This window comes from Anolis sagrei, chromosome 2, assembly GCF_037176765.1.
Source record: "Anolis sagrei isolate rAnoSag1 chromosome 2, rAnoSag1.mat, whole genome shotgun sequence".
Lineage (NCBI taxonomy): Eukaryota > Metazoa > Chordata > Lepidosauria > Squamata > Dactyloidae > Anolis > Anolis sagrei.
In genome coordinates, this window is record NC_090022.1 from 239,855,239 (window position 1) to 239,880,726 (window position 25,488).

The window sequence follows — 25,488 nt, forward strand, 5'->3', positions numbered from 1 at the left end:
CTTAACAAGGAAAGGCCCAGTGTAATTTAGGATATTGCATCACCACTGTGTTTATCTATGCTCAGGATTGTGTTATTAGTAATGCTGTTTCAGCACTAAACCCACTTTAGTGTAGCACTGGGCATTGCTTGAATGCTCTGCCAGATTTGTAGCTTATTGATTTAAAGGGATGTTCTAATACTTAATGCTGCTAGGCTCCAGCTCTTTATCTGAATCTTTTCTCACAAGGAAGATGGATTACACTGGCAATTCAATTTCTAACAAAATCTCAATACACTTGAAGGAATTCCAAGATTTCTACTGGGAATACTTCACAGCAGTTTTTCCATTGTAGTTTACAGCAGTGTTTAGTCCAAGTTGACTGGAAGAGGCTTTATACCATCACAGAAGCATCCCTAGAGCAATGAGCCGAGCCAACATAAAAGGGACAGTTTCTTACATCTAAAGGAAGGGAAGGTATTTCTAAAACCAAGGGATGGTAATCATCACAACAGATACACTAATGGAAATGATATACTAATAGAAAGATGACATTCCCTGGAGAATGTCAGAAAGGCGCACATAATCTCTCCCTCTGTGCATGTAATATAGTGCTAAAAGGAAACTAATAAATCAGTTTGATTCTGAATAGCAATATATTATATGTGGTTCTCTGTGTGTGAGTGTGTATGAGACAGATACATTTATTCTCTTAGCACTACATGTTCACATTTTTCTAGACAGAACTATATAAAAACAAACTACTATATTTCTCCGATTTTAAAATGCATGCCCCCATATAAACATCTCTAAAAATGAAGTGTGTTTTAGAATCACAAGTGCTTTTGTATATGTATGTGTGTATATACACACACAAACACACACACACATGACTTCATTATCACAGACATTTCCAAAAGATGTGTGTGTCTGTGTGTGTAAAACTTTTTAAAATGTCTGTGGTACTGAAGTTAGTGTGTGTCTTACAATAGAAGATATAAAGTAATAGACTCTGCAACAAAGGCATGTATTTACAAATATTGTTCTTCACTACTATCTAGCCGTACAAAACTTACTGCATATTTGGGAGGGCATGATCTGAACAATGCAGTTCATTTAAAAATCTGAATTTTCCAAACCCATTTTTGCCATTACAAAAACACACACATTACTGACAAATCTTGAGGGTAACAGGGCATGGCTTGGGACAGAGGCTTCCTTGTCTTATTCTTTTGGCCTTGCTAAAGCTGTTCAGGGCTTCTACCTCCTTCTTTCTGTCTCTGCTCAGAGCTTGATCATTCTCAGTATGTGTAATGTAGAAAAAAATGCAGAAAATGGGAATATAGCGGAGGCATGTAAAGCTACTTTGAAATAGTATTTCTGCCTCTTTTAACATCCTTCAGTTTGTTCAGAGACAAACCTGGACTGATGGTTCCTGTGAGGTATGTTTTGCACTCCAGAATAAGATGATTGGAATAACTGGAAGTGCCAATATTTAGAATATACATAATGTACGGTGTGTTTTTGTGCGGACTGAAGTTGGAGAAATTGTATGTGGAGAGAAAAGAGTGAAGACTTTCTCTCACACTGCAGCATTGTTTATGACTATGCTCTGTCACATATTTGGGGAGTAATAAAATAATTCTAAGCATGGATCTTTGCCATTATGTGTAGTATGACTAAAACTCCTAATAAACACAATCCACTTGAGAACACTTCATGGTTTTCCTCTCTTATAAAAACCTAATTTCTCTGCTATTATTTTACATAACAGGAAAGTCACAACTCCCGATATCCTGCCAAATTATTCGAATTGAGGCTCAGCATGCATTAATAACAATGTGGTTGTTGTGGTGCAGGGTCAGATCAGTAAAGAGCTGTTAACAGATGACAGGTTTGATTACCATTGGCTGTAGGCAAGACATATGGATCCCTTAGGAACAGAAGCACAGGCTGGTGGGACAGTTTGCTAGAAAGGTCAAGAACAGGCATGTCAGCATCAAGGGATAGTAAACTGAAGGCACTACAAACTAGCTTTGATAGACTGAGAGGGTAAAGCTATGTATAATCCTTGTTTATATAATCTAGTTTGATTAAAAAGGAAGAAAACATTATTTGAGAAAGCAAGGTCAGATGCCATTCTAATAAAGGAATTTTCTCAGAAGCAGGTTTAACAAAGATCAATGAGACCCAGTCTATAACCAAACAGGGATGCAACTCTGAAATATACAATATTTTATATGCATGTATATAGCTTGCTCTGGAATCATCTCACCATAAAGCAAGTTCAGCAACTTACAATGGCCCCCCTTTCTCCGTGACTTAACGATATTTAATTTGTTTTGGCTGCCACAGATGCACAAAATAAGAAATTGGGAACCTATGTAACAAACTAAAACTGCTATTTAGATAGAATTTAATGAAATTTTACTTCCCAGGAAGATCTGGAATTTAAAACACTCAGTTGTCAGGGTAGTTTTGGTTTATGTATGTAAGGCATTGCATTTTGCCATTATTTTTGTGTAAACCACTATGAGTCCCCCCAGGGGTGAGAAAACGGTATATAAATACTGTAAATAATAAATAAATAATAGTTAATTTAGGTTGCAATAGGGCTTACGTTACTAATTACTAGTTTGTTCCATGATTTTCAGTGGGCATGCTCTTCCTTAGCAAGTGACAAACCTTCTATATGAATAGACATAATCGTTGGTGATGGTCTTGATAAAGACCTTTGGTGTTCATCCATTGGTGGAAGAAAGAAAAACACAGAGGAAGAATTGTTTAAAGCTACAGACAATGCGGTGGCTGTTGCCCATTTTTGGTCTAAAATTATTTGGCCACTTGTGCTCCCTCTATTTTATCAGTTTTAAACTTGTTTTATTTATGCAATACTTTTGACATGAAATAAATAAATGGGCTTGTTCTAAGCATGATCATTTTAGATCCCATCCACTTATTTCAAGGGAAGAGTTGTAAAGCATACCTTAGATAGATTGTGCTCATGGGTAAAAGTAAAAAAAAATAACCCGCAATAGCCAGATTCACAGAAAGTGATACTTTTCTTTATCTTGGCACAGAAAACAACTTCAGAGGTACAAATATATTTTGCTAGAAACGTTTCTAAATGTGACTTTAAAAATGCACAGTTATTCTAATTTCATATTATATAATATTTTTAAAGTGTTTGCTTCCTCTGTAAAACTGCTTACCTTGATTCTTCTGATTCTGTTTCTTCAAAAGAACTGGAATATTAAAAAGCATGCCGAATAGGTTAGATTGAGGAAATATGAAATCCTTACATATTACATATTCAACAAAGGAAAACTACTTAACCAGTGTGAAAATAAATGAGGTGTTTTCTGCTTATTGTTAAGATCACATTACATTTAATTATTGTAACAATGCTTCCAGTTGTCCAATAATTCTATACTCTATTCTACTGTCATAAGGGATTGTTTCAGAGGGCAGGATTCATAATAGTCTGCTAGTAGAGCAGTAAACGCCAGTCATTTCCAGCAGTATAGCATTTATCATTTCAACCCATTCCAGAACTTGTATGCACCAAGGTGATCATAATGTTTGATGTCATCTCCTTGGAATCTGTTCTATTCAATGGAATATATATATATATACATATGTAGATAATACTGTACATTTCTGTGAGAGCCACTAGAGCTATGGGTATCTATGAAGACTCCATGGAATCAAGTATTCTTCCACAGCATTGCTAGACTATCTGATGGCAATTTCCCCCTAATAATAATAATAATAATAAGCTTTATTTATATCCTGATCCCTCTCCCCTGGGGGACTCAGGGTGGCTTACAGCAAAACAAACAAATACAATAAATAATATAACACAAACAATAACTACGTATCAATTAATAAAACAATATAGAACAATACTGTAAACATAAATAAACATATTAAAAGACTCTAAAATCAGTATGAAATGCTGTTTATAACCAGCCATTCCTACGATGAGAGTATCCAGGCTATAAATTATAGTTCGAATAACCATTAAAAATCCTGTCTAATAGGGAGATTGATATCTTTAGCCAATATTAAGAGCCAGGTTTTTACATTCTTCCTGAATGTCTAATTTCCCTGGGGAGGGCCTTCCAAAGTAGGAGGCCACTATTAAGAATGCCCTCTCTTGTCCCCACCAACCTCGCTTGTGAGGGAGGTGGGATCAAGAGGAGGGTCTCCCCGGCTGATGTGTCAGTAACTAGTAATACATTTGTACCATTAGCTTCAAATGCATCTTTCTTTCTTGAAAATTCACTGGAGCATCAACTATTGGATTGCCAGTGGTTCAAGGACCACAATTTGAGTAGCACTGCTCTGTCACAGGCATGGAGAAAGTGAGTAGCAATCCCATACCTCCTCTAAATAATGTTTACCCCAGTTTTCCCCTTGATAAAAGAGTCAGTCAATGTGGATTACAAAACATAAAAACACAAATAACTAATATTTAATGACAATAGCAGCAATAAACTTTAAAGGTAATGTATAAAATAAGTGAAATTGTTGTTTTGACTATTCTGTAAAACAAAGTACTGGGCTGCCTTTCCAAATCTATTTTGGCCATTGTAAAATGCGTGTGTAAAATGAAATTAGTCCTGCAAGTATGTAGCATCTATTTTTAAATGTGGAGTTGTATCAGAGTATATACTTCGCTTCTAGTGAAAGTTTCTCAAGTTGCTCCTGACTCTCTCTCTCTCACACAAAACCCAAAGTATATAACTAGTTCATTTGTATGTTGCATTGTGAGATTTAGGTAAAATTCTTACCCACAACTTTCGGCTTTGGGGAGGGAAGGAAAATGACGCACGTTGAGGAAGTCAAGAAAAATTTTGGGAAGCTCTTCATTATCCAAAATAATACTCTACAACAATAACAAAAAAAAAAGGAATCAAAGTAATGCACATAAAACAAATCATGTAAATGTTCAAACAAAGGGGCTGGCATATTTCTCTTTTTAAACAACACAGCCAGTAACTAAAACCACTTCATTTCTAGGATCTGAAAGACTCTCATCCATCATGGCAGTATGGGAGCAGAAGTCTCCTGAGTGTCTGGGGGTCTAGCTGGTTTCATTAATGAAAGATTCAGAGCATGTCAACAAGGGGAGGCTAGTGTTTGGCTTGACAGATCAGCTTACAATGCACTGGTTCATCTATAAACTGATAGCAACCTGGCCAAAGTTCTGTAGTGCAGACCCACAAGTTCTCTATGTGACGTTCAACAATACTGAGATGAAATGCTTATGTTTCACAACAAATTGCAATCTACAGAACGCAGGTCTTATAATCATTTAATTAGAAAACTATTAATTAGCAATACATCGAACACAAAATAAGGGAGAGAGAGAGAGAGCTGAATATTCAATTACCAAAAGGTCCTGTTTTAAGAACATTACAGATTTCAAATTTGGGGATAGTTATAAATGGATTCAAGAGCCAGAATGTATACTGTATTGTAAATTGTCTTTGTTATGCATACAAATCCTAATTAGACAAGCAACCCATTCTCAACCTAATTCAACTCATAGTTGTAATGGAAAAAGCTGTACAAGTTCTTTAGAAGAAGTGTAGGTCTACATATTACACAAGTGATCCATTCTAGGAGCCTCTGAGTAATACAATTCCTGCATTCTATCTGAATATCTGAAAAATTGTACAATGCACTGTCAAAGTGTTACCTCTTTGCTCCCCTGCTACACCACTGAAGGGACAGTAGCTGAAGGGATGATTCACATGCTGAAGGGAAGGCTCACATGTTGGATGCGATCTGTTCCCTTCCTGGATGCCAAATTTGGTGGGAAGCCTGACTGTGTGAAGGCATCCATCACTCTTCACTGAGAAAGAAGTCTGTCTCCTTCCTCCATGAAGAGAAGTGACTGAAGCTAAGCTATGTTGTTTTCTCTCTTCAGCAGAATGAGTCTGTTTCCTTTCTTGATGGACAGAAATGCAGCTGGGCTTCACTCGACTCTTTCTGGCAAAGAGAAGTGATGGAAGTCCAGCTATATTTCTGTTTGCCAATCAATAAGTCCATGTGCTTTCTTGGTGGACAGAGGTAATGGAAGCCTGATTATGTTTCTGTCCACCAAGGGCCCTTCCAGATAGGCCCTGTATCCCAGAATCGAATCCCAGGTTTCTGTTTACCCCAGATTATCTGACAGTGTGGACTCATACAATCCAGTTTAAAGAAGAAAACCTGGGATCAGATCCTGGGATAAAGGGCCTGTCTGGAAGGGCCCCAATACAAGAACGGACTCAAGAGAAAACAAAGGCATGAGCTAGCAGTGATAGGCAGTAGGGCTGGGCGGTTTCGTTTCGTTAATTCGTAATTCGTTAATAATTCGTTAATTTTTTCAATTACAAAATGATAACGAACCATTCTGGAGCAATTTTTTTTTAAAAAACGAATTTTTGAACACGTTTTGTAAATGCTTCGTATTTCGTTATTGTATTCGCTTCGTTATTGTTCCGAGGTCGTTTCGTTATTATTTCCGCATGTCTGGGGCAAGTTTTTTGTTTAATTAGTGAAAAAAAATTATAACATCACACCAACAGTCAACAACAGAGGGAGAGGGAAGCTTCAGAAGTTTTTGGAGGTTTTTTAGCGTATTTCGCGGTCGTGTCCGCCATTAACGAATCAATTCGTTATTGTTTCGGAAATCGATTCGTTAATGTTTTGTATTTTTTTTCACATTTACGAAATTTCGTAAATATCGAACTTTTTAAAAGGAAAATTTTGTAATTATTTTAAATAACGAAACGCAAAAACCCCCAAAAAACAAATCGATTTTAGAAACAAATTTTTCCGTTGTTACCCAGGCCTAATAGGCAGTCTTGTTCAGTAAAAGCTGCTCATTGATGCTGGCACATATTGAAAATATTGTAAAAGTGGAAGATTATTTTTTCTAAATCCTACAGCAAGTAAGCCTCATCAATAATCAAATATCTAAAAGTTTCTCTTGTCATCGTTCATATCACATTGGGTGACATGAATGATCAGGTATGATAAAGATGTACCTCAGAAAAGTGTGAGGGTATATCTATTTCATAATAATATGAAACCCATAGGAATTCTACTTTGTGATTTATGACTTTGCTTTTTTGTTATCCTTTAATGAGCTAAAATTATTACAAAGAAGCAATAAATGTCACCATTTATGACATCAAGGTGGTAATAAGAAAATGAAAGATGATTGTTGCTGTTTATTCTTTCTGTCGCTTCCGACTCTTCATGACCTCATGGACCAGCCCACACTCCCTGGCAGCCGTCGCCACCCCCAGCTCCATCCATCCATCTTGCCCTTGGTCAGCCCTTCTTCCTTTTCCCTTCCATTTTCCCCAGCATCATTGTCTTCTCTAAGCTTTCCTGTCTTCTCATTATGTGGCCAAAGTATTTCATCTTTGCTTCTAATAGCCTTCCTGTCAATGAGTAGTCGGGCTTTATTTCCTGAAGTGTAGATGGGTTTGATCTTCTTGAGGTCTAAGGCACTCTCAGAATTTTCCTCCAACACCACAGTTCAAAAGCATCTATTTTCCTTCGCTCATCCTTCTTTATGGTCCAGCTCTTGCATCCATAGGTTACTACAGGGAATACCATTGTTTTAACCATATGGATCTTCGCTGCCAGTGTGATGTCTCTACTCTTCATTGCTCTCTTCCCAAGAACTAAATGTCTTCTGATTTCCTGGCTGCAGTCTGCATCTGCAGTGATCTTCGCATTAGAAATACAAAGTCTGTCACTGCCTCCATGTTTTCTCCCTCTATTTGCCCGGAGTTTTGGGGTGCGATGTCATCTGTACGCAGATGATGTCCAACTCTATCACTCATTTCCACCTGCCACTAAGGAGGCTGTTCAGGTCATGAACCGGTGCTTGGCCGCTGTCACGGACTGGATGAGGGACAACAGATTGAAACTAAATCCAGACAAGACAGAGGTACTCCTGGTCAGTCGTAAGGCCGAACAGGGTACGGGGTTACAGCCTGTGTTGGACGGGGTCACACTCCCCCTAAAAGCACAGGTACGCAGTCTGGGAGTTCTCCTGGATTCATCGCTGAGCCTGGAACCCCAGGTTTCAGCGGTGGTCAGGGGAGCATTCGCACAATTAAAACTTGTGCGCCAGCTGCGTCCGTACCTTGGGAGGGCTGACTTGGCCATGGTAGTACACGCTTTGGTTACATCCCGCTTAGATTACTGCAACGCTCTCTACGTGGGGTTGCCTCTGAAGACTGCCCGGAAGCTGCAGCAAGTACAACGCGCGGCAGCCAGATTACTAACGGGTGCGGGATACAGGGAGCACACCACTCCGCTGTTACTCGAACTCCACTGGCTGCCGATTAGCTTCCGAGCACAATTCAAAGTGCTGGTGTTAACCTATAAAGCCCTAAACGACTCCGGCCCTGTTTACCTCTCCGAACGTATTCTCCCCTACGAACCATCAAGACCACTAAGATCGTCTGGAGGTGCCCTGCTCTCGGTCCCTCCGCCTGCACAAGCACGGCTGGTGGGGACGAGGGACAGGGCCTTCTCGATGGTGGCCCCTCGACTTTGGAACTCCCTGCCATTAGAGATTAGAACTGCCCCCTCCCTCATGACGTTCAGGAAACTAACAAAGACCTGGTTGTGGAACGCGGCATTTGACAACTGATTTAATTCTTTGCCCACATGAAAGGAGGATGATGAATGTGATTGTGATGGTGTTGGACGATTTGGCTCTTTTAACTAGGATGTTAATATTTTAATGTTTATGGTGCTGATATTTTAATCGTGTAATGAAGTGGCATTGTGTTGTTATTGTATATTTTTTGTATGTTAACACATGTTGTGAACCGGTCCGAATCCCTCTTTGAAGGTGAGAGGGTCGGTATATAAAACCTCGAAATAAATAAAATAAATAAATTATTGATCAATCCGGTTGCCATAATCTTGGTTTTTCTATGTTATAACTGCAACCCAGCTTTTGAACTTCCTTCTTTCACCTTGACTAGAAGGCTCCTCAGCTCCTCCTCACTTTCAGTCATCAAAGTGGTATCATCTGCATAGGTTGTTAATATTTCTTTGAGCAATTTTAACTCCAGCCTTGGATTAGTCAAGCCCCGCACATCGCATGATGTGTTCTGTATACAAGTTGAATAGGTTGGGTGAAAGCATACAATCCTACTCCATGCCTTTCCAAATCTTGAACCAGTCTGTTGCTCCATGGTCAGTTCTTACTGTTGCTACTTGGTCATTATACAGATTCCTCAGGAGACAGGCAATAATTCTTGGGATCCCCATATTACCAAGAACTTGCCACAGTTTGTTATGATCCACACAAAGGCTTTAGAATAGACAATAAATCAGAAAAAGATTTTTTACTGAAAGATGATATCTGCTGAGAAATCACATGGTTCATCATGTATGTGAACGCTAACTAGAATATGAAAATGTTTCTCATGATGGTAAACCACCATCATGGTAACATGATTGGGTCAACGTGGCTGAAAATCAGGTCACAGCCAACTGACTTGAAGAAAGAGACATACGGCATTGAAGCAGATCTCCACAATTTATGTCAATTGTTAGAGACAGGACATAAAGCTTTGGGATTCTGGCAGGTGCAAAGCCTTTCAGTTCACCTTTAAATGAGAATTCTCCATTAAATGTGCCTTCCATTTGCATTTTGTAAAATCAGCATTCTGCTGCTACAAAATTCATCTTGCTTTGCATTCCAGTTATTCATGGAAGGAGGGGTGATGGAGGATGCAAGTCAAAAGGTATGTGAACTGCATAACAATAGACACTGTTTAACCAAACCACTAATAGTCACTAATCCAGGTTTTGCAGGAGACTATCAAGAAAGCTATTCAAGCAATTAAGGACTCTTTTAAATACAAGCAGAGTAAGCTTTAGCCTACTGAAACCATGCCTAGAAGCCTATCAGTGTCTTCTCCAGGCAAAAGATCCCCCATGGAAGTACTTGGACATTTTTTCCCGTTACACAACAGCTGGATTCAGTTTAAATTTGCAAAAATGAAATTATGCATGGTTGCTAACAATTCACCTTTAGTTCCATAATGATATAATTCACTAACTAGTAGGTCCCTTAATGGATATAACTCTTTGTTTAAATAGTTCTTGAACAAAACAACAATTTTAGCAACTTTCTTCCCACTGCAAAAAGTATTGGAAAAATGTGAAAGGATTATTTGCTGTGCAGGACTTATTCTGCTGAAATGCCATGTGTGGTTTTGAGTGTGTGCAAGAATTACATTTTCTCTGAGGAAACAGATTTTTTTGTGCTGAAAATATTTCACTGCAGAAATATATTCTGTGCAGAAAGTAGTGCTATTGTTCAGGACTTATTCTCCATGAAATATGCATCTGTTTTATATGCTGAATTTTTTTTTCTACACAAAAATATTTATAATATTAATAAAAATAATATCTCCCCTTGGGGAGATAGGAACAGGGTATAAATAAAATTGTTGTTGTTATTGTTGTTGTTGTTGTTGTTGTTGTTATTATTATTATTATTACAACATGCAAATATCATGTATTGTTTGCAAAATGTGATGGGAGGAAATTGCAGAAAAATCAATTTGTAAACATTTTAAAACATTTTTGTATCCCTATAGCTATCCATTTTAGAGGAAAATATTAATGATTTCCATGTAACTAGCCTTTGTTCTGTTGTTGTGTCTTAGAAGCACTCCTAGAAATGTTTATCAGATTTTTTTAAAAAAAACAACAGTATGGTATTATGTAATAAACCACCTAAAATCCCAATTTTTCTTCAGTACATTCTCAGCTTCGTAAAAACATATTCCCAGAGGATGTCATTGGTTAGTTGTGCATGTTCTCTCGGTGACATCCCAAATTCTTAATTGTCAGTTATCTTTTCTCCTTCAGTAAGTAAAATCTAGTCACAAAATTGCAGAGGGACTTGTTCTGCCTTAACCTTAGCTAGATGCCATCATGCAGTGGAAAACAGTGCTAAAATATCACAGGGTAATGTTCTCCAGGATGGGAGACATATAAACAGCATAATGATTTCCCACGAGTTTCCTTTTTAAAAAATTGTCACGAAAGCCAGCATAAATGGTGACACTTCTTCACAAAGGACACTGTGAAATCGAACCCTGGCATTCTAGTTAGGTCCAAACCTACTCATCAGCCAATTATAACTGTAGCTGAACAGCCTGCTGAAAACTTGGACAAGACCATTTCCCTAACCTTCTGAGAACGCACCAGAGGATTGCATTGTTTTCACTGATTGATTTTCTTTTTAACACACAAAACAGCTCTAAAAATGCATCCCCTCCTCCCTAATCATCCAAATCTAGTTCCCCAAGACCCACAACTGTATTCAAACCAGAACACCCTTTGTGTTATATACTAAAACGTTGGTGCTTTTTGAAGGTTTAAATGCCTTTTATTTTGCAATCTTTTAGTTTGAAATGCCCTACTGTTAGGGTGAAAAAGTTCATGACAGTTTTTTCCTCTCTTCACAAGGAAAGATGCTTCACAATATCTAATTCAGTGGTGCTGCTAAAAATGGGGGAGAAGAAAAATCAATAAATCCTAGCTACAGTAAGTAGGCTGGAGCGTCAGCCTCCACTGGGACTTAAACCCATAGTCTTTATAGAACACTTTGTAGTATATATTCCTGTTTCCCTTGTCTTCAGCAGTCGTTTAAAGAGGTCTAACAAGGATTTAAAAAGTTAGCAAAAGAACATTATATATAAAAACATAGCAGTTTGTAATGTATTTTTCTATCCAAGACTGAACACTTTTAATGTACATTTCTAAAGGGACAGCAAGCACATCTTGCTAATTCATATTTTCCTCTCCAGCACCGCAATACAAAATAATTTCCTGTGTTTTCTTTTTAAATAACAATAGGAGATACTCTTAACAGTTAGTAGTAATCACACTTTATAACCAGCATCCTGTACAACTGAAGAAAATAGTCTCTATGTGTATATATTAGTGATATTGTGATGAGAAAATAAAGTTTCAAGAAATAAAAGACTATGATCACACTTAAAAGCAAAAATGAAAGGAGCACAAGAATATATTTCCAGTGAAACATTTGAACCAGAAATCAACCAAACTCAAGAAGTGTATTAACATATATACCTGTGCCACTATATATCCATACATGCAAACACACTGGGAAGCACATATTCTCAGAATATAGGTACTATTTATATCATTGGTTTTAGCAAGTACACACTTTCCTCTCTTGAACTTGTTTAGTGGTTTGTGCAGGAGGGGTACCATTTGAAAGTTCATAAAGAGAGAAAGCTTTCTGTTGTGTTAAGCTCTCTCTGCATTCAATCGACCAACCAATATACCAATCACATTCCTCTTCTGATACCTCTTAGCATGACTCTGAATCCCAAGAAAAAGAAATGACAGGCCAACTGGCCAAATGGGATGCCAATACACCTACTCTTACAAAACTTGAGACTAAATCTAGTTCTGTAGCACAAAGAAGAAGAAAAACCAAATGCTGAGCAGAACTGATATAATAAAGGGGAGCGGTCTTTCAAACCATAATTATACTAAAAAAAGTAAGAAGCCATGCATATTAAGTAAATGAAGATATTATATGGAATGCAAACACAATATGTAACATGAGGGAGAGATGCACAGATTCATCCCTACTAGAAAAGACTCACTGAATCAGCAGGATTTGGGTTCCTTTACTTTTGGGTGGTTTGGCAAGGAGTAGCAGCACTAAATCTATATTGATGCCTAAAATATCTCTGCACTTTGGTATGGTACGGTTTATGTTTTCCATGCTACCTAAGAAGGTGACAGGTTTCCCAATTAATACTGTAGAAATCAGCTGAAAACTGAGTGAAGAAAGGAATCAGTACACAAGAGGAAGAAGAACGTGTGATGCAGAGCCATAGTCCTCACCTGACATAGTGTTTGAAACAATTAAGTCCATCTAAGTAGTTCTACTTTACACTGTTATGCTGTAAGAACATAACCAAATTTTAGCATTGTCAGGGGAAGGGTCCCAGGTTGTGAATTCCCTTCTTCATTTTCTCTTTCTGCCAGCAGGCAAAGGCCTTTATTCAGGCAGGCCATTGGCTTACACTTATGTGATAAAAAGGGCTTTTAATGAGGTTCTGCTTTTTTTTTTTTTTTTACTATTTTTAAATTGTTTTTATATTATTTTAACTTTGTTTTAAACAGTATTGTTGTGCAATTTTAAAAAATGTTTTAACAAATAATTGCTTTGTTGTAATCAGATGTAAATTGCCTTGGATCCTATACAAGAAGAAAGATGGTATGCTCATTGATTAGTCCTAATATTAACCTGGGGACCAAACCATAGACATTGCATCCTAGCTTCAAGGCACAATCATCTAAAAGTTCCTGAAGTTGAACAGTTAAAAATCACTTACCCTTATATACTCATGTATAAGTATAGATATTTTAGTAAAAAAAATCAATCCCCAAAACTTGGATTGCCTTATGAGAGCATTGTATCTTAACTCTTATCAAAAAAGGAGCCACCCTCTCTGAGTCCAGTGAAAAAAGCAAAAGCTCAGTCCTTCCCTGGACCAACTGTATTCACTCTCTGCAACATAGTACCACTTTTGGCCCCTCAGAATACCTGATCAGGGAAATGGAAGCAGTGGTCAGGTATCGCTGGGCTCCTGAGTCACCATTGATGTTTCCCCCTCTCAATAGAATGACATTTTATCCATGGATCATATCAAAATCTGGAATTTCAAGTAATGTCAACACAAGAAGAATGGCTTTTGAAGATTTGTGAACTAGCGGAGATGGTTAAACTGATTATGCTAATTAGGGGAAGTCGCTAGCTAAATTTTAAAAAGACTGAAACTTATTTATCATTTTTCTACAGCAAAGATTGGGACAAACTTCAACTATTGCCTTCTCAAATTAGAGGAACATTATTAATAGAACTGTGGACATACAGTGCTACCTAAAAAAGAAGTAGAAAAATCAACAGGCAATGAGTGTGAGGTTTGTAAAATAGTACCAGTAGTTGTATATTTAATATGTATGTATTGGTTTATGTTTTATAATAAGGTGACTGTCTTGAATATAGTTGTGTTAAATGTAAAAGGGGCCACAGTGGCACAATGGATCAAATCCTTGTGCCACTGAACCACTGACCTGAATTTTGGCTGAACTGCTGGCTGGCAGTTTGAATCTGTGAGACGGGGTGAGCTCCCGTCTGTCAGCCCTAGTTCCTGCCAATCTAGAAGTTTGAAAACGTGCAAATGTGAGTAAATAAATAGGTACCACTTCAGCAGGAAAAGGCAGATGCTCCAAGCAATCTTGTTGGCCACGTGAACAGGAGGTGATAACATAGGTTCCTGGGCTTGAAAATTGAGAAAAGCACCTCCCCAGAGCCAGAGATGAGCACTGCCTCCAGAAGCAAGAAATGAAAGGTGAAGCCTTTGTGTTTGTTTGTGTGTCTCATTGTATATGATTGTAAAGGCACTGAATGTTTGTCTATGTATGTAAATGCTTTAATTCGCTTTGAGTCAAATGGTAAAATATAAATAAAGTGTATTATTATTAAATGTAGCAGTTTTAGTTTTATATATTATGAAAAGCTATTTTTCTTGTATTGTTTTTGTTTTGTCTAGTTTTTTCTTTATTTCTGATTAAAAATTAATTATAAAAATATCCATAATTTGAGCCCCAAAATTTGCCCTCAAGTTATACATGAGGTAAAGGACATGTAAAACTGGGGTGCTCCATGCTGTACAGGTATATCTGAAGAGGACATGCTCATTAAATGAAAATCAAGAAACAAACAAGTATGGATCCTAGGTTTGTCATCTGCCACAATACCAGCATAAATTTGGAAGCTACAAGGAACTAACAAATTTGGAAGATTTGCACTGAAGCATATCATGCATGTAGGCACACTACTAACCAAACGCGGGAATAGTTTCAAGGGATTGGTCCCAGTGAGCACCATTTTTGTGGCCAAAGATATCTGACACTCTCTTCTATGTTGTTTATATATTTTACTTGCTTCTAAGTTAATTTATTTCTCTTTTGTAAATAGATACTGCTGTTGTTGCCGTATTTTAGAAAGGAAAAACACCACCACCACCACCTCACCCAAAACCCACCTGAAAAGAGCATGGCTAGTTACATGCTGCTCTGTAACTATAGGAGCAAATCAATAGCAGCTGAATGCCATCTGCTTCGGGCAGCAGAACAGCACCAAAAGTGTGAGCAATGCATCTTCCCTTATTGAAAGGTTATTTTATGCAAGTAAACAATTCATCGTCTTCTTGCACGCTTGATGCTCATTTACCACTTCTGATCAATAAAATATGCAAAACAACAAAAAAATTGAATCCTAAGAGTAGTTCTGATGCCAGGGTGATGGCTAATCAATATTCAGGTCTCCACTCTTAAGAAGCCAGTGGTGGAGCTCTTCCGTTATACAAATCCATGAATTTAAGGATGCATGTTTCTAAAACAAAATTGCTTTGAGAGTCACAGCTTTTATTTATGCTAAACATAGACACAAGAATTATGTGTATGCCAGATCTCGGTTGGCTTCCAGGGTATTATTCATTCAGGTAGAGTCAGTTTTTCTGATCAAAGCAAACTGTGATGGGGTTTTTCTTTTTCAATGTATTCCTTTAGACAGAACACAAGCTCTCTTTTCACATTAAGCCTCCTGACAACTGATTCTCAATTACAATAAATCTTACCCAGTAATGAAAACAACATTGCTCACCTAAAATAACTTTAAAAGTCAGAACATTTTTATTTTAAAACTTTGTCTTCAATTATTTTTTTATCAAGCTTTCTATTTTCAAAACTTCTCATTTTACCATATCCAGCTGACAGCAGGACCTCATGCGAAATTCATTTAAACATGACATCTCAAATCCGAGTATGTTTGCTTGAAAAGTAAGAGTGCAATGCCATGTAATAATAGCAATGATGTGAGTTTAGGAGAACATCCAGCAATAAGAAAGGTCACTTAGAAAATAAAAAAAATGTTCCACAAACCATTCTAAAATAAATATTATGTAAAGATAATTATCAGATACGATTCTAGATTTCCAGTCCTACTTTTGTTGGGCTTCTAATAAATATTTAAATGTTTACAAGGAAATATAGGAAAATGCATTCAATTTCTAGGACAATAAGTCTAACATCTAAAGTAGAGTCGCTTTTCCAACCTTTGCACATCCAACGTTCTGTATCATCCAACGCAGTCACACCAGAATAATGTCCAGGGTGAGAGAAAGAAAGAACTCTTGTCTGTTTTGGTGCTAAATTCATAAATACAGTAATTACTACATAATGTTACTGTGTATTGAACTGCTTTTTCTGTCAATTTGTTGTAAAACATGATGTTTTGCTTATCTTGTAAAATTATAACGTAATTTGATGTTGAATAGACTTTTCCTTAATTCCTCCTTATTATCCAACATTTTCGCTTATCCAACATTCTGCCGGCCTGTTATGTTGGATAAGCTAAACTCTGCTATACTTACATTTTGCTAGTAACTTAAATACAGCTAGTCAAAAGATTTAACATGGGTTTGCTTTTTTTTTTGTACAGTGGAAACACTTCTTAGCACTTGTGTTTTTACTCATATTGTATAAATATTTTGTCCTAGCCCACTTATACAAAGCTTTCCAAGGGAAAAGGAACAATGTTAAGAATTCCTATTAAGAACAGAAAAGGTCAGTAATGATTTAATATAAAAGGTATTGAAATTAAAGAGAGTTGGGCAGTTTCTTTTGAAAATACATCACATGGTTACAGAAATGGAACTCTCTGCCCCGGAGTGTGGTGGAGGCTCCTTCTTTGGAAGCTTTTAAGCAGAGGCTGGATGGCCATCTGTCAGGGGTGATTTGAATGCAATATTCCTGCTTCTTGGCAGGGGGTTGGACTGGATGGCCCATGAGGTCTCTTCCAACTCTTTGATTCTATGATTCTATGAAATGCTAGACATATATACTTGGGAGGATACACTGTTTTAGAATCTAAGCAAACAGAGTCAAATATATGGATATGGGCTTTTTCTTTCAGATTTGATAGACTTTGAACACCTTTTTTGTGGAATCTAAACGGATCAAATTACAGCCAGCGTTAATTTACCCACACAAGGAACAAGCTGTATTCCAAAAACCTTTAACTGTACACAGTTTCTGTTTCAGGTGCAAACTGCAGCTTGAGCTCCATAAACCATACGGTTTTGATCTAATAAATAATATAGAACATGGTCATGGGAAGTGCAGTTGCTTTGAGTCAATGACCCAACTAGCAGCAAGAGTATAATTTAGAGGCAGAAATTTCCAGTGCATGCACCGTTAGCCACAGTGAACCTGTTACTACTCTAAAGGGAATTGTTTGCCTCTTATTAGATTTTCTACAGCACAGCCATAAGTGATAAATGTACTGCTGTACTCACTGTCAAGTTAATCAATGCTGCCAAAGTTTTGTTGACCTAACAGTAATCCATAAAGTGAGCGGCATTTTCTCTATCCATATGACATCTCAGTCCGCAGTGGGATAGGAATCCTACAGCAGCTTTGTAAAAAGAAAATGAGACTGAAATAAAGAAAAATAAAAGAGTGGCGGAAGAAAGAGGACACTTTCACAACTCCACATTGTGAAGTTGTGGCTCCTTTTCCTGCTCAAAGGAAAGAAACACAAACAGAAATATTCTGCTTGGGGGGTTAAAACGTTAGCAACTTGATAACTTCACAGATGACAGAACCTTGACTACAATGGGTTTTTTTGTTTGTTTGTTTGCAAAAGCTGCAGGAATCTGGAGCAGAATAGCTGTATGTGAAGTATTGGCTTCTATAGTTCAGTGCACCGGTTCAAACACTGTGAAGAGGGAACAACTATAAGAAAACTTGACTTCTGTTGTTACAGATTGGAGTACTTCATTTCAAAGGGAAAGGAATAACCACTTAAATGACCAAAAAGAACAAAAACAACCTCCCTCCTCCCCGCCAGGAAACATCTAACAAAAGAAAAGCCTTCTCTATAAAGAAGTGCTGCTCTGCTTTCACCAGCAATTATAGGCATATGAAATATGAACTGCAATTGATTTTTCTTCTAGGGGTCACTTGGCTCCATGTTTTATGCGTTCTAGGCATTTATTTGGGCGGCAAACTGACACGTTTTTATAGAATGAACTGAGGAGTGTAATCCTTGCTCAATCAAAAGTACTTCGCTGCAGCTCCTTTTCTCTCTCTTGTCCCCCCCAAACTCAAGCGTGAAGGATTTCTTAACACCGGCACAGAAAATGAAACTGCTAATTTAAAAGGACAGCTTAAGGTATTGCCATTTAACACTGGCTCTTTCTGTGCCAATGACAAAAAGGGTACAGCTTCACAAAGATCTGCAGCAAGTTAATTCAGGAAACTTTCCGGTCTTCTGGGACTTATTCCTTCTGAAAAGAATACTGTTTCGCCAGACTGGATACTTGCTTAAATATAATTACAATTCTATTTAAGAATGATAATTTACCCCTTAAATTTAAACTCACTTCTTTGTATATTAAATATGTACTTTGTGTCAATTTAATTCAATCAGATCATATCCTCCTCACAGTACTCCAGAGATGCAGTTATAAGTCAGTACATAGTGCTTATTTAATTATTAACAGCAGGCAACAAATATTAGAACTGCCCTGCCATTTTTCCTTACTCCTTCTACCATGATGGGATATTTGCCTTCTCTGGCATTGAATACACCTTCCCTGGCTGCTCTTGTGTAGACCATAATCCAGCCAGTGTGATTGAAGGAAAAAGAAAGAACAGTGTTACTGTCATTTCTCATTATGATAAATTGGCACAATGGCAAATCATATGAATGTCTTTAAAAAGAGTGTTGAATTGGATTGATGGTGGGTTTTTTTTATTTACATTCTTGAATTTCATATTGGTTTACCTGTTCTGTAATAACTGATATTGTAGGCCTCCTTGAGTACCATTTGGGAGAGAAGAAGACAACAAATCAAATAAACCAAATAAATAAAAATACATAGGAAAAAGAAAACAGTCTACTGTCACCAATGGAAGTCACCTGCATTAAAGACCACACATAGTGGCAGCTCTCCAAAACAAAGCTGACCCCATTGGGTGATGGCAGTGGTAGAGGATGTAGAAAGGGATGCTTTATTTGAAGTCTTTTGCCAGAGCTGACCACCCCACCTGGCCTCATGGTCAGACCACCCAGATATTAGCCTATTGGTTGTTGTTGTTTTTAATGTGCCTTTTGTCTCATGGTGACACTAAGGTGACCCTATCACTATTTTTAATAAATATATACGGCTTGTCATTTTCTTGGAAAGATTTGTTCAGAGGGGGTCATCTCTGAGGCGTAGGACTAGTCTGCATTGTACAAATGCACTGAATTGGGTCAGAAGTCATGCCAAGACATCCAGATAACAATCAGGGGATTTCTTACTACTAACTTCAGGAGAAACTAGCTAACCCAAATTTTATTCTGTATTAAAAGTTGGAGACTACTCCACAGCTTCTCTGAAAACCAATAGCAGCCCTGTATTTAGGAATTGGTGTGAATACCTGAGCCAGTTGAAATTTGAAATGGCCCAGCTATTCAAAAAAGCATCTGATTTTCCCTGAACTCTGCAATGCAGGGAAAAGGGGCGGCATTTGACTTTTCCACTGTTCGTTGGCTATTGCTAGATGCCTACCAGACTTAGGGCCTATCTAGACAGGGCCCATAATGCAGAAGCTCCCACAGTTTTACCAGAGGCACCCAAATGATGTCTCTGGTAAAACCAAATTAATTCTGGACAAAGCAGGAAAACCATGCTTTATCCTGAATTAGTTTGATACTCCCTTAGACCCGGGCCTTCCTGAAAGGCCCGCGTCTAATGGAGAATGGGCCCTGTGGGGACTGACTCAATTAACTTCTTTGGGCCCCATAGACCTGGAGAAGCTAAGAGGGAATCCACCCCCACTCTAAATCACCCCCCAAACCTTTAAAAGAAAAGAAAAAAATATTGGGTCACCATTAGGCCTCCCTGCATGCTTTCTGGAACGTACCAATGCAGAGCTAGGAGATGGGGGTCCCAAATCGCTCCTGCCCCTTGCTTCCTGGCACAACATGGGTACATGCCAGGAAACATGCGGAGAGGCATAATGATGGCTCAGTAAGTTTTTCTTTTATTGTAAAGGGTTTTTTTTGGGGGGGGATTTGGGTTGTCCCCATTGTAGTGCAGTTGTTATTGTGCTACAATGGAGACAACATGCACAAAAGCCTGCTTATTTTAGAGTGCCTGTGAAGACAGCAATGCGGGAGAAAACCAGTTTTCTCCCGCAATAAATTGCTGTCTGGAGGCGGCCTTAGTGTTCTTTCTAAATATTTTAAACAATACCTGCTACTTTTGAACAATACCAAGACTTTCCCTCTATATTATCAAAAGAAAGAGACAATGGCTGTGATTTGCAAACTTCCTCTCCTGCAGTGTTCTCCTCAAAGGCCACTACAAAGAGCTTTCCCCAAAGTCACACAGATTGTAGACTGGTATCGCAGAAACTTGAACCTACTTCTCCTGAGCATTTTGCTGACGAGGGTAATGAGATGGCAAGGGCTAAAATGTTTCTAATCCAAGAAATAATTTATTTTCTGTCAAATTTGTAGTCATTGACGGCATTGGCTTTGTCTGACTTTTATACTAAGACTTGAATTAATTGCTCTCAATTAATCTGTTCCAGTCTTTGATAGCTTATTTATCAGACAGAGAAAGATAGATTTAATGGTGCTTGCTTGAAACAGATTCTTTAATTGGAAACACCAGAGTGTTTAGCTCACTTTGTGTTCTAGCAATTAAGGACAATTTGGAGAAGTGTTCCCTCCCCCTTCACTATTGTCTCCTTGATTAGATTTCCAAAGAAACAGACAAAACAAATGACAAGACTACCTACCAATATTGGTTCAAATAAAAGCCCAACAGCCAAATTACTTACTATGAGAAATGAGAGCCATTCCCATCAATTTCAGCATTGTCTCACATTTACTTCATCGCATCTTTGCCTCCTATGCAAGGCAAATGGCTACATTTCTTTTCAAAGACATGTTCACCATGCTCTCTTTTCCACAATTATGCGTCCTTCCAAATAAGCCAAATCAACAGGAGAAATTATTTTTCTTGATTAAGGGCCCGAATTTCTCTTGGGACAAAACAAAACGAACAATTAATCTTTCCTTATTTGTTCTCGGAAGGACCCGCATTCTTTATGTGTACAATAGCCAGGTACCTGTGGCAGCCAGTCGGCACCAATTAGGCTTGAGCTGAAAATGAATGGACTCGAGTCACAGAGCCTAATCTGCTGAGAGTTTCTACGAGAGGGCAAGGTTACGCTGGGAAAATTCCCCTGCTGTGGAAACACTGTTAAAAATTACCTCTTGACTTCAGCATAATTAACCAGGCTTGGGAATTTATATGAACTAAGTAATTGGAAAGAATTAGCAGGAGATATATACATTAATCTTCACCACTTACAAAGTGTTTAATGAAATTAAAGCACGGGGTCTACTTCATGCTGTTTGAGTATGTGCAAACTTTAAACATTTCACCTGTAGATCAAGAACAGTGTGTAAAGAAAGGGGGGTGGATCACATGTAAGAGAGAGAGGGAGAGGGAGAGGGAGGGAGAGGGAGGGGGAGACAGAGATGCATTCAATTCCATTGCTGCTCATGCTCTGCTCACTGGTCTTCACAGAGATCTACGTCAACAATTGGGCCAAGGCACAATCTCTGTGTTGTGGGCATAGGTTCAACAAGGAATACTGCCCTGAATTCAAGACAGATCCCCCAACTAGCAAGTCTTTCAAGGGTGAAAATAAAATGTTTTCTAACATTCAAAAGTCTGAAGAATTCTATTAATTTAATGGAAGTAAACCTATGGAATATAGTAAACTTAATTTCTACCATTTATAAACCTACAGGTTTAGGTGTAGGTTGGCATTCTACCGATAAGATCATAGGGCTCATTATTTTATTTATAACTCAACCTTTAGCCAGAAAAGTTCTCAGAATGACTTACAAGAAAGACAGTATATGACAGTCCCTGGCCTCAGGCTTACATCCTGAAAGGACACAGAGAACAATGGATGTGGAGAGAGGAAAAAAAAATTCAGTGTGTGTGTGTCTGTGTGCGCATGTGTATTTCAGTGCTCAAATTTAGCCAGAAATAAATGGTTGAGGCAAGTTGCTTGAAAAGCCTCTCTACTTGATACTTGATAGTTGGACATGTTTGTGTTTTCCCTTAATATGTATAGATACAGACATGCATCTATCCCTTCCTTTCATCCACTGCTTGCTCAACTAAACTATGAATTGCAGGATGAGAGATCTCCAGGAGCAACAGCTGATAGCTGTAGAGGTGGAGTCTCGCAATGCCACCTAACACTGGGCAAGGTTGGAAAGTTCCTGCCTTCTAGATTATTCTCTCCCTATTCAGAGCAGATGAGTGTTAGTATCTGTTGGCACAAGTAAAATGGGGTCATAAAGAACTGAAGCCTTGCTCACAAAAAGGTAATTTCTGAGGTCATCCATCCAAAGAAAAACTGCTTCCAAAGGTTGCATATGTTTTCCTTTATATGCAAGTTAACTGATCCTATTGCTCTGCAGTCCATCTCTAGAAGTTGAGACAGACTACATCTAGGTGGGAAAAATGGAATGCACAAATATAGGATGAACAACACCGAGCTTGAAAGAAATACATTTGAATAAGATCTGGGATCTTAGTAGATCATGAGCTAAATGTGAGTCAACAGTCTGTTGTGGAGACCAAAACATCCAATGAGCATCTGGTCTGCATCAACAAAGTGTCCAGATCAAGGGAAGTAGTAGCCCTACTCTATTTTGCTTTGAATACCACAATGGGAATATTGTGTCCCATTCTGGACACAACAGTTGAAGAATAATATCAACAAGCTGGTTTGTTTCTAGAGACAGGAAACCAAGATTATCAAAAATCTGGAAACCAAATTTGACAAGGAACACCTTAGGAAAATGTGTATGTTTAGCGTGGAGAAGAAAACACTGACATGTACTGCGACAGACATATTAAAGTAACCTTAATCTCAATTTTTTTTCTGTTCCTCCAAAGATTAGAATATGAACTAATGCATTCAAATGTCAAGAAAACAGATTCACCCAAACACCAGGAAGAACCTTCTAACTATAAAAGCTTATTGATAGTGGAATACATTGCATCAGAAGGTAGGAATTTCTCCACCATTGGTGAGTGGGCAGGCGTCTTTCCAAAACGCTTTTCATTTTGAATCAGAAAACACTCTTTCTTTTGTAGAACAGGGTCTTCAGATCTATCCATGACACTGCTGTTTTTCACTGTTACAGAAAATGTGCCCGTGATAATGCTGTAGCTCTAAGTGATTATTAGAGGACACTAATCTAGATCACATCAATCTAGTTTTTGGCAACAAACTGATTGAGATCACTGCATCAACTCTATTGATGTTCCTGGGATCTTTTGATGTTCCAACTCTATTGATGTTCTTGGGAGCTTTTAAAGTTACAGACCAAAGCACTGTGACTACACTTAAACTGTCATGGCTGCATCCTATGGAATTTTGAATGTTGTGGTTCAGTGATGGATACTTATAATTTTTAGCCAAAGAGCTCTAGTGGCTTTTGGAGAATAGTGCAGTGCAATAATATAATTGGAATATGTGTGATGACTACGGAACGGCCTTAGGCTATGATTTCTGGACGGTGTAATTTTAATACTGAATGTAATTTTAAATGTTTAATATGCATTAATTTTAATTAATAAATTAATTACATTAATTTTAATTGCAGTTTCTCAAGTCGCTCCTGACATGATAATTTTTTAAAATTCAATTGATTTTAAGTTTAATATTTGTATATATTTAAGGCATTGAATAATAGCCATATGTAAGCCGCGTTGAGTCCCCCTTGGGCAGTGGGAAAGATGACAGGGCCAACTGGATTTGATGCGGATGGCTAGGACGATTTTAAATGGTGTATTTTAAAATTTTGATAAATGTTTTTTAATGTTTATGTATTGTATGTGAATCTGTGTCCCGGCATTGAATGTTTGCCATGTATATGCTGTGTTCCGCCCTGAGTCCCCTTTGGGGTGAGAAGGGAGGAATATAAATGTTTTAAAGAAAGAAAGAAAGAAAGAAAGAAAGAAAGAAAGAAAGAAAGAAATGTGGGGTATAAATATGGTAAATAATAAATAAATAAATAAATAAATAATAGTGCCTGACCAAACTACAAACTCCAGGATATGCAATCCTGAAAAACGACATGCCTGGAATTAATAGTTAAACCTTTGTATCTCTTGTTCCATTGTCCTCTGCACTCATCCTCTCCCTTAATTGTTTCATTTGATGGGAGAAATTGAGAAAGCCATAGAGAAGTGGACACAGGGAGAGATACGACAGAGCGATCATCTCATCTCTATCTAGATAAATTCTTGACTCCCAATGTTTTAAAAATTAAGCTCAAGATTACCAAATGTGTTCAGTCATGTGGAATAATTATTGCTGTGATTGCTATGCTCTGTTATGAGCTCAAGGGTTTTGCTATTCTCCTACCTCTGAAAATATACACTTAAATATTACCAGACACTTTAAAAGAAAACTAAACACATGAGCAAACTTTATTGATGCATTCTGTATCAAACACACAAAAGAAATGTGTGTGCTCTCTACAGCATCTGAAAACAGCTGGTAGCAACAATGATGGATTTAAGTTATTAACAGATCAAAAAAAGATGGATGGTGTTCTGCTTTTCTTAATCTACATCATCATCTAGATCTATTTAAAGATATGTGGTACACTAACAAACTTAGTTAAGGTTTCGATAAAATCAGTAGAATAATCTACCCCGTTACATTGAGTCTGCATTGATCAATAAAATCACTTGTACTAGGAAAGTACTGTTAAACACTGACAATCCTTGGCCATTAATATTATTTAACACACTGTTTGCAATCTTTAATGAGGATAAAGAACATTTTTGTCTCTCTACACTTATCATACTGCCCTTTACAGAGATCCTTATAAAAACAGCACAACAGTGATTATTCAAAACTAATCGGGGTTTCAGAAGGAAAAGGACACAGAATAATTTCTGGTAGGTTTTCTCTGTGATTAATAGATGTTTTCAGCAGAATCCTTTTTTTAAAGGGATAGAATTGAAGTTAAATGAATTTGCATTTATACTATCAAGGATGAATTTCTAGTCATTTACACTCAGCAACAATCCGGATGTTTAAAGTATGACTTGTTAAAACAGCATATTCTACCAGGAACACAACCAGAAAAACCAGCAGAAAAGAACAATAACATTACAAGATTTTAATTTTGAACAGATATTCCTAGCCATCAAGTACAATAATTCAATATTTTCTGAGAATGTTCAAAATTATTCATTATAACAGAATTTGTTTGGATGACTTTCTGCTCAGCTATAGGATTTA

At 37.6% G+C, this 25,488-nt stretch overlaps 1 protein-coding gene across 1 annotated transcript in view; it reads right to left on the reverse strand.

Moving 5' to 3' along the window:
* Nucleotides 1-25,488, reverse strand: part of SNX24 (sorting nexin 24) — a 78,091-nt gene that overhangs the window by 1,386 nt on the left and 51,217 nt on the right. The window contains exons 4-6 of the mRNA XM_060761963.2: nt 4,776-4,870; nt 3,192-3,224; nt 1,884-1,948 (exon numbers count right to left, since the gene is read on the reverse strand). Coding sequence (XP_060617946.1) covers nt 1,884-1,948; nt 3,192-3,224; nt 4,776-4,870 — 193 coding nt within the window. The remainder of the gene's footprint in view (nt 1-1,883; nt 1,949-3,191; nt 3,225-4,775; nt 4,871-25,488) is intronic.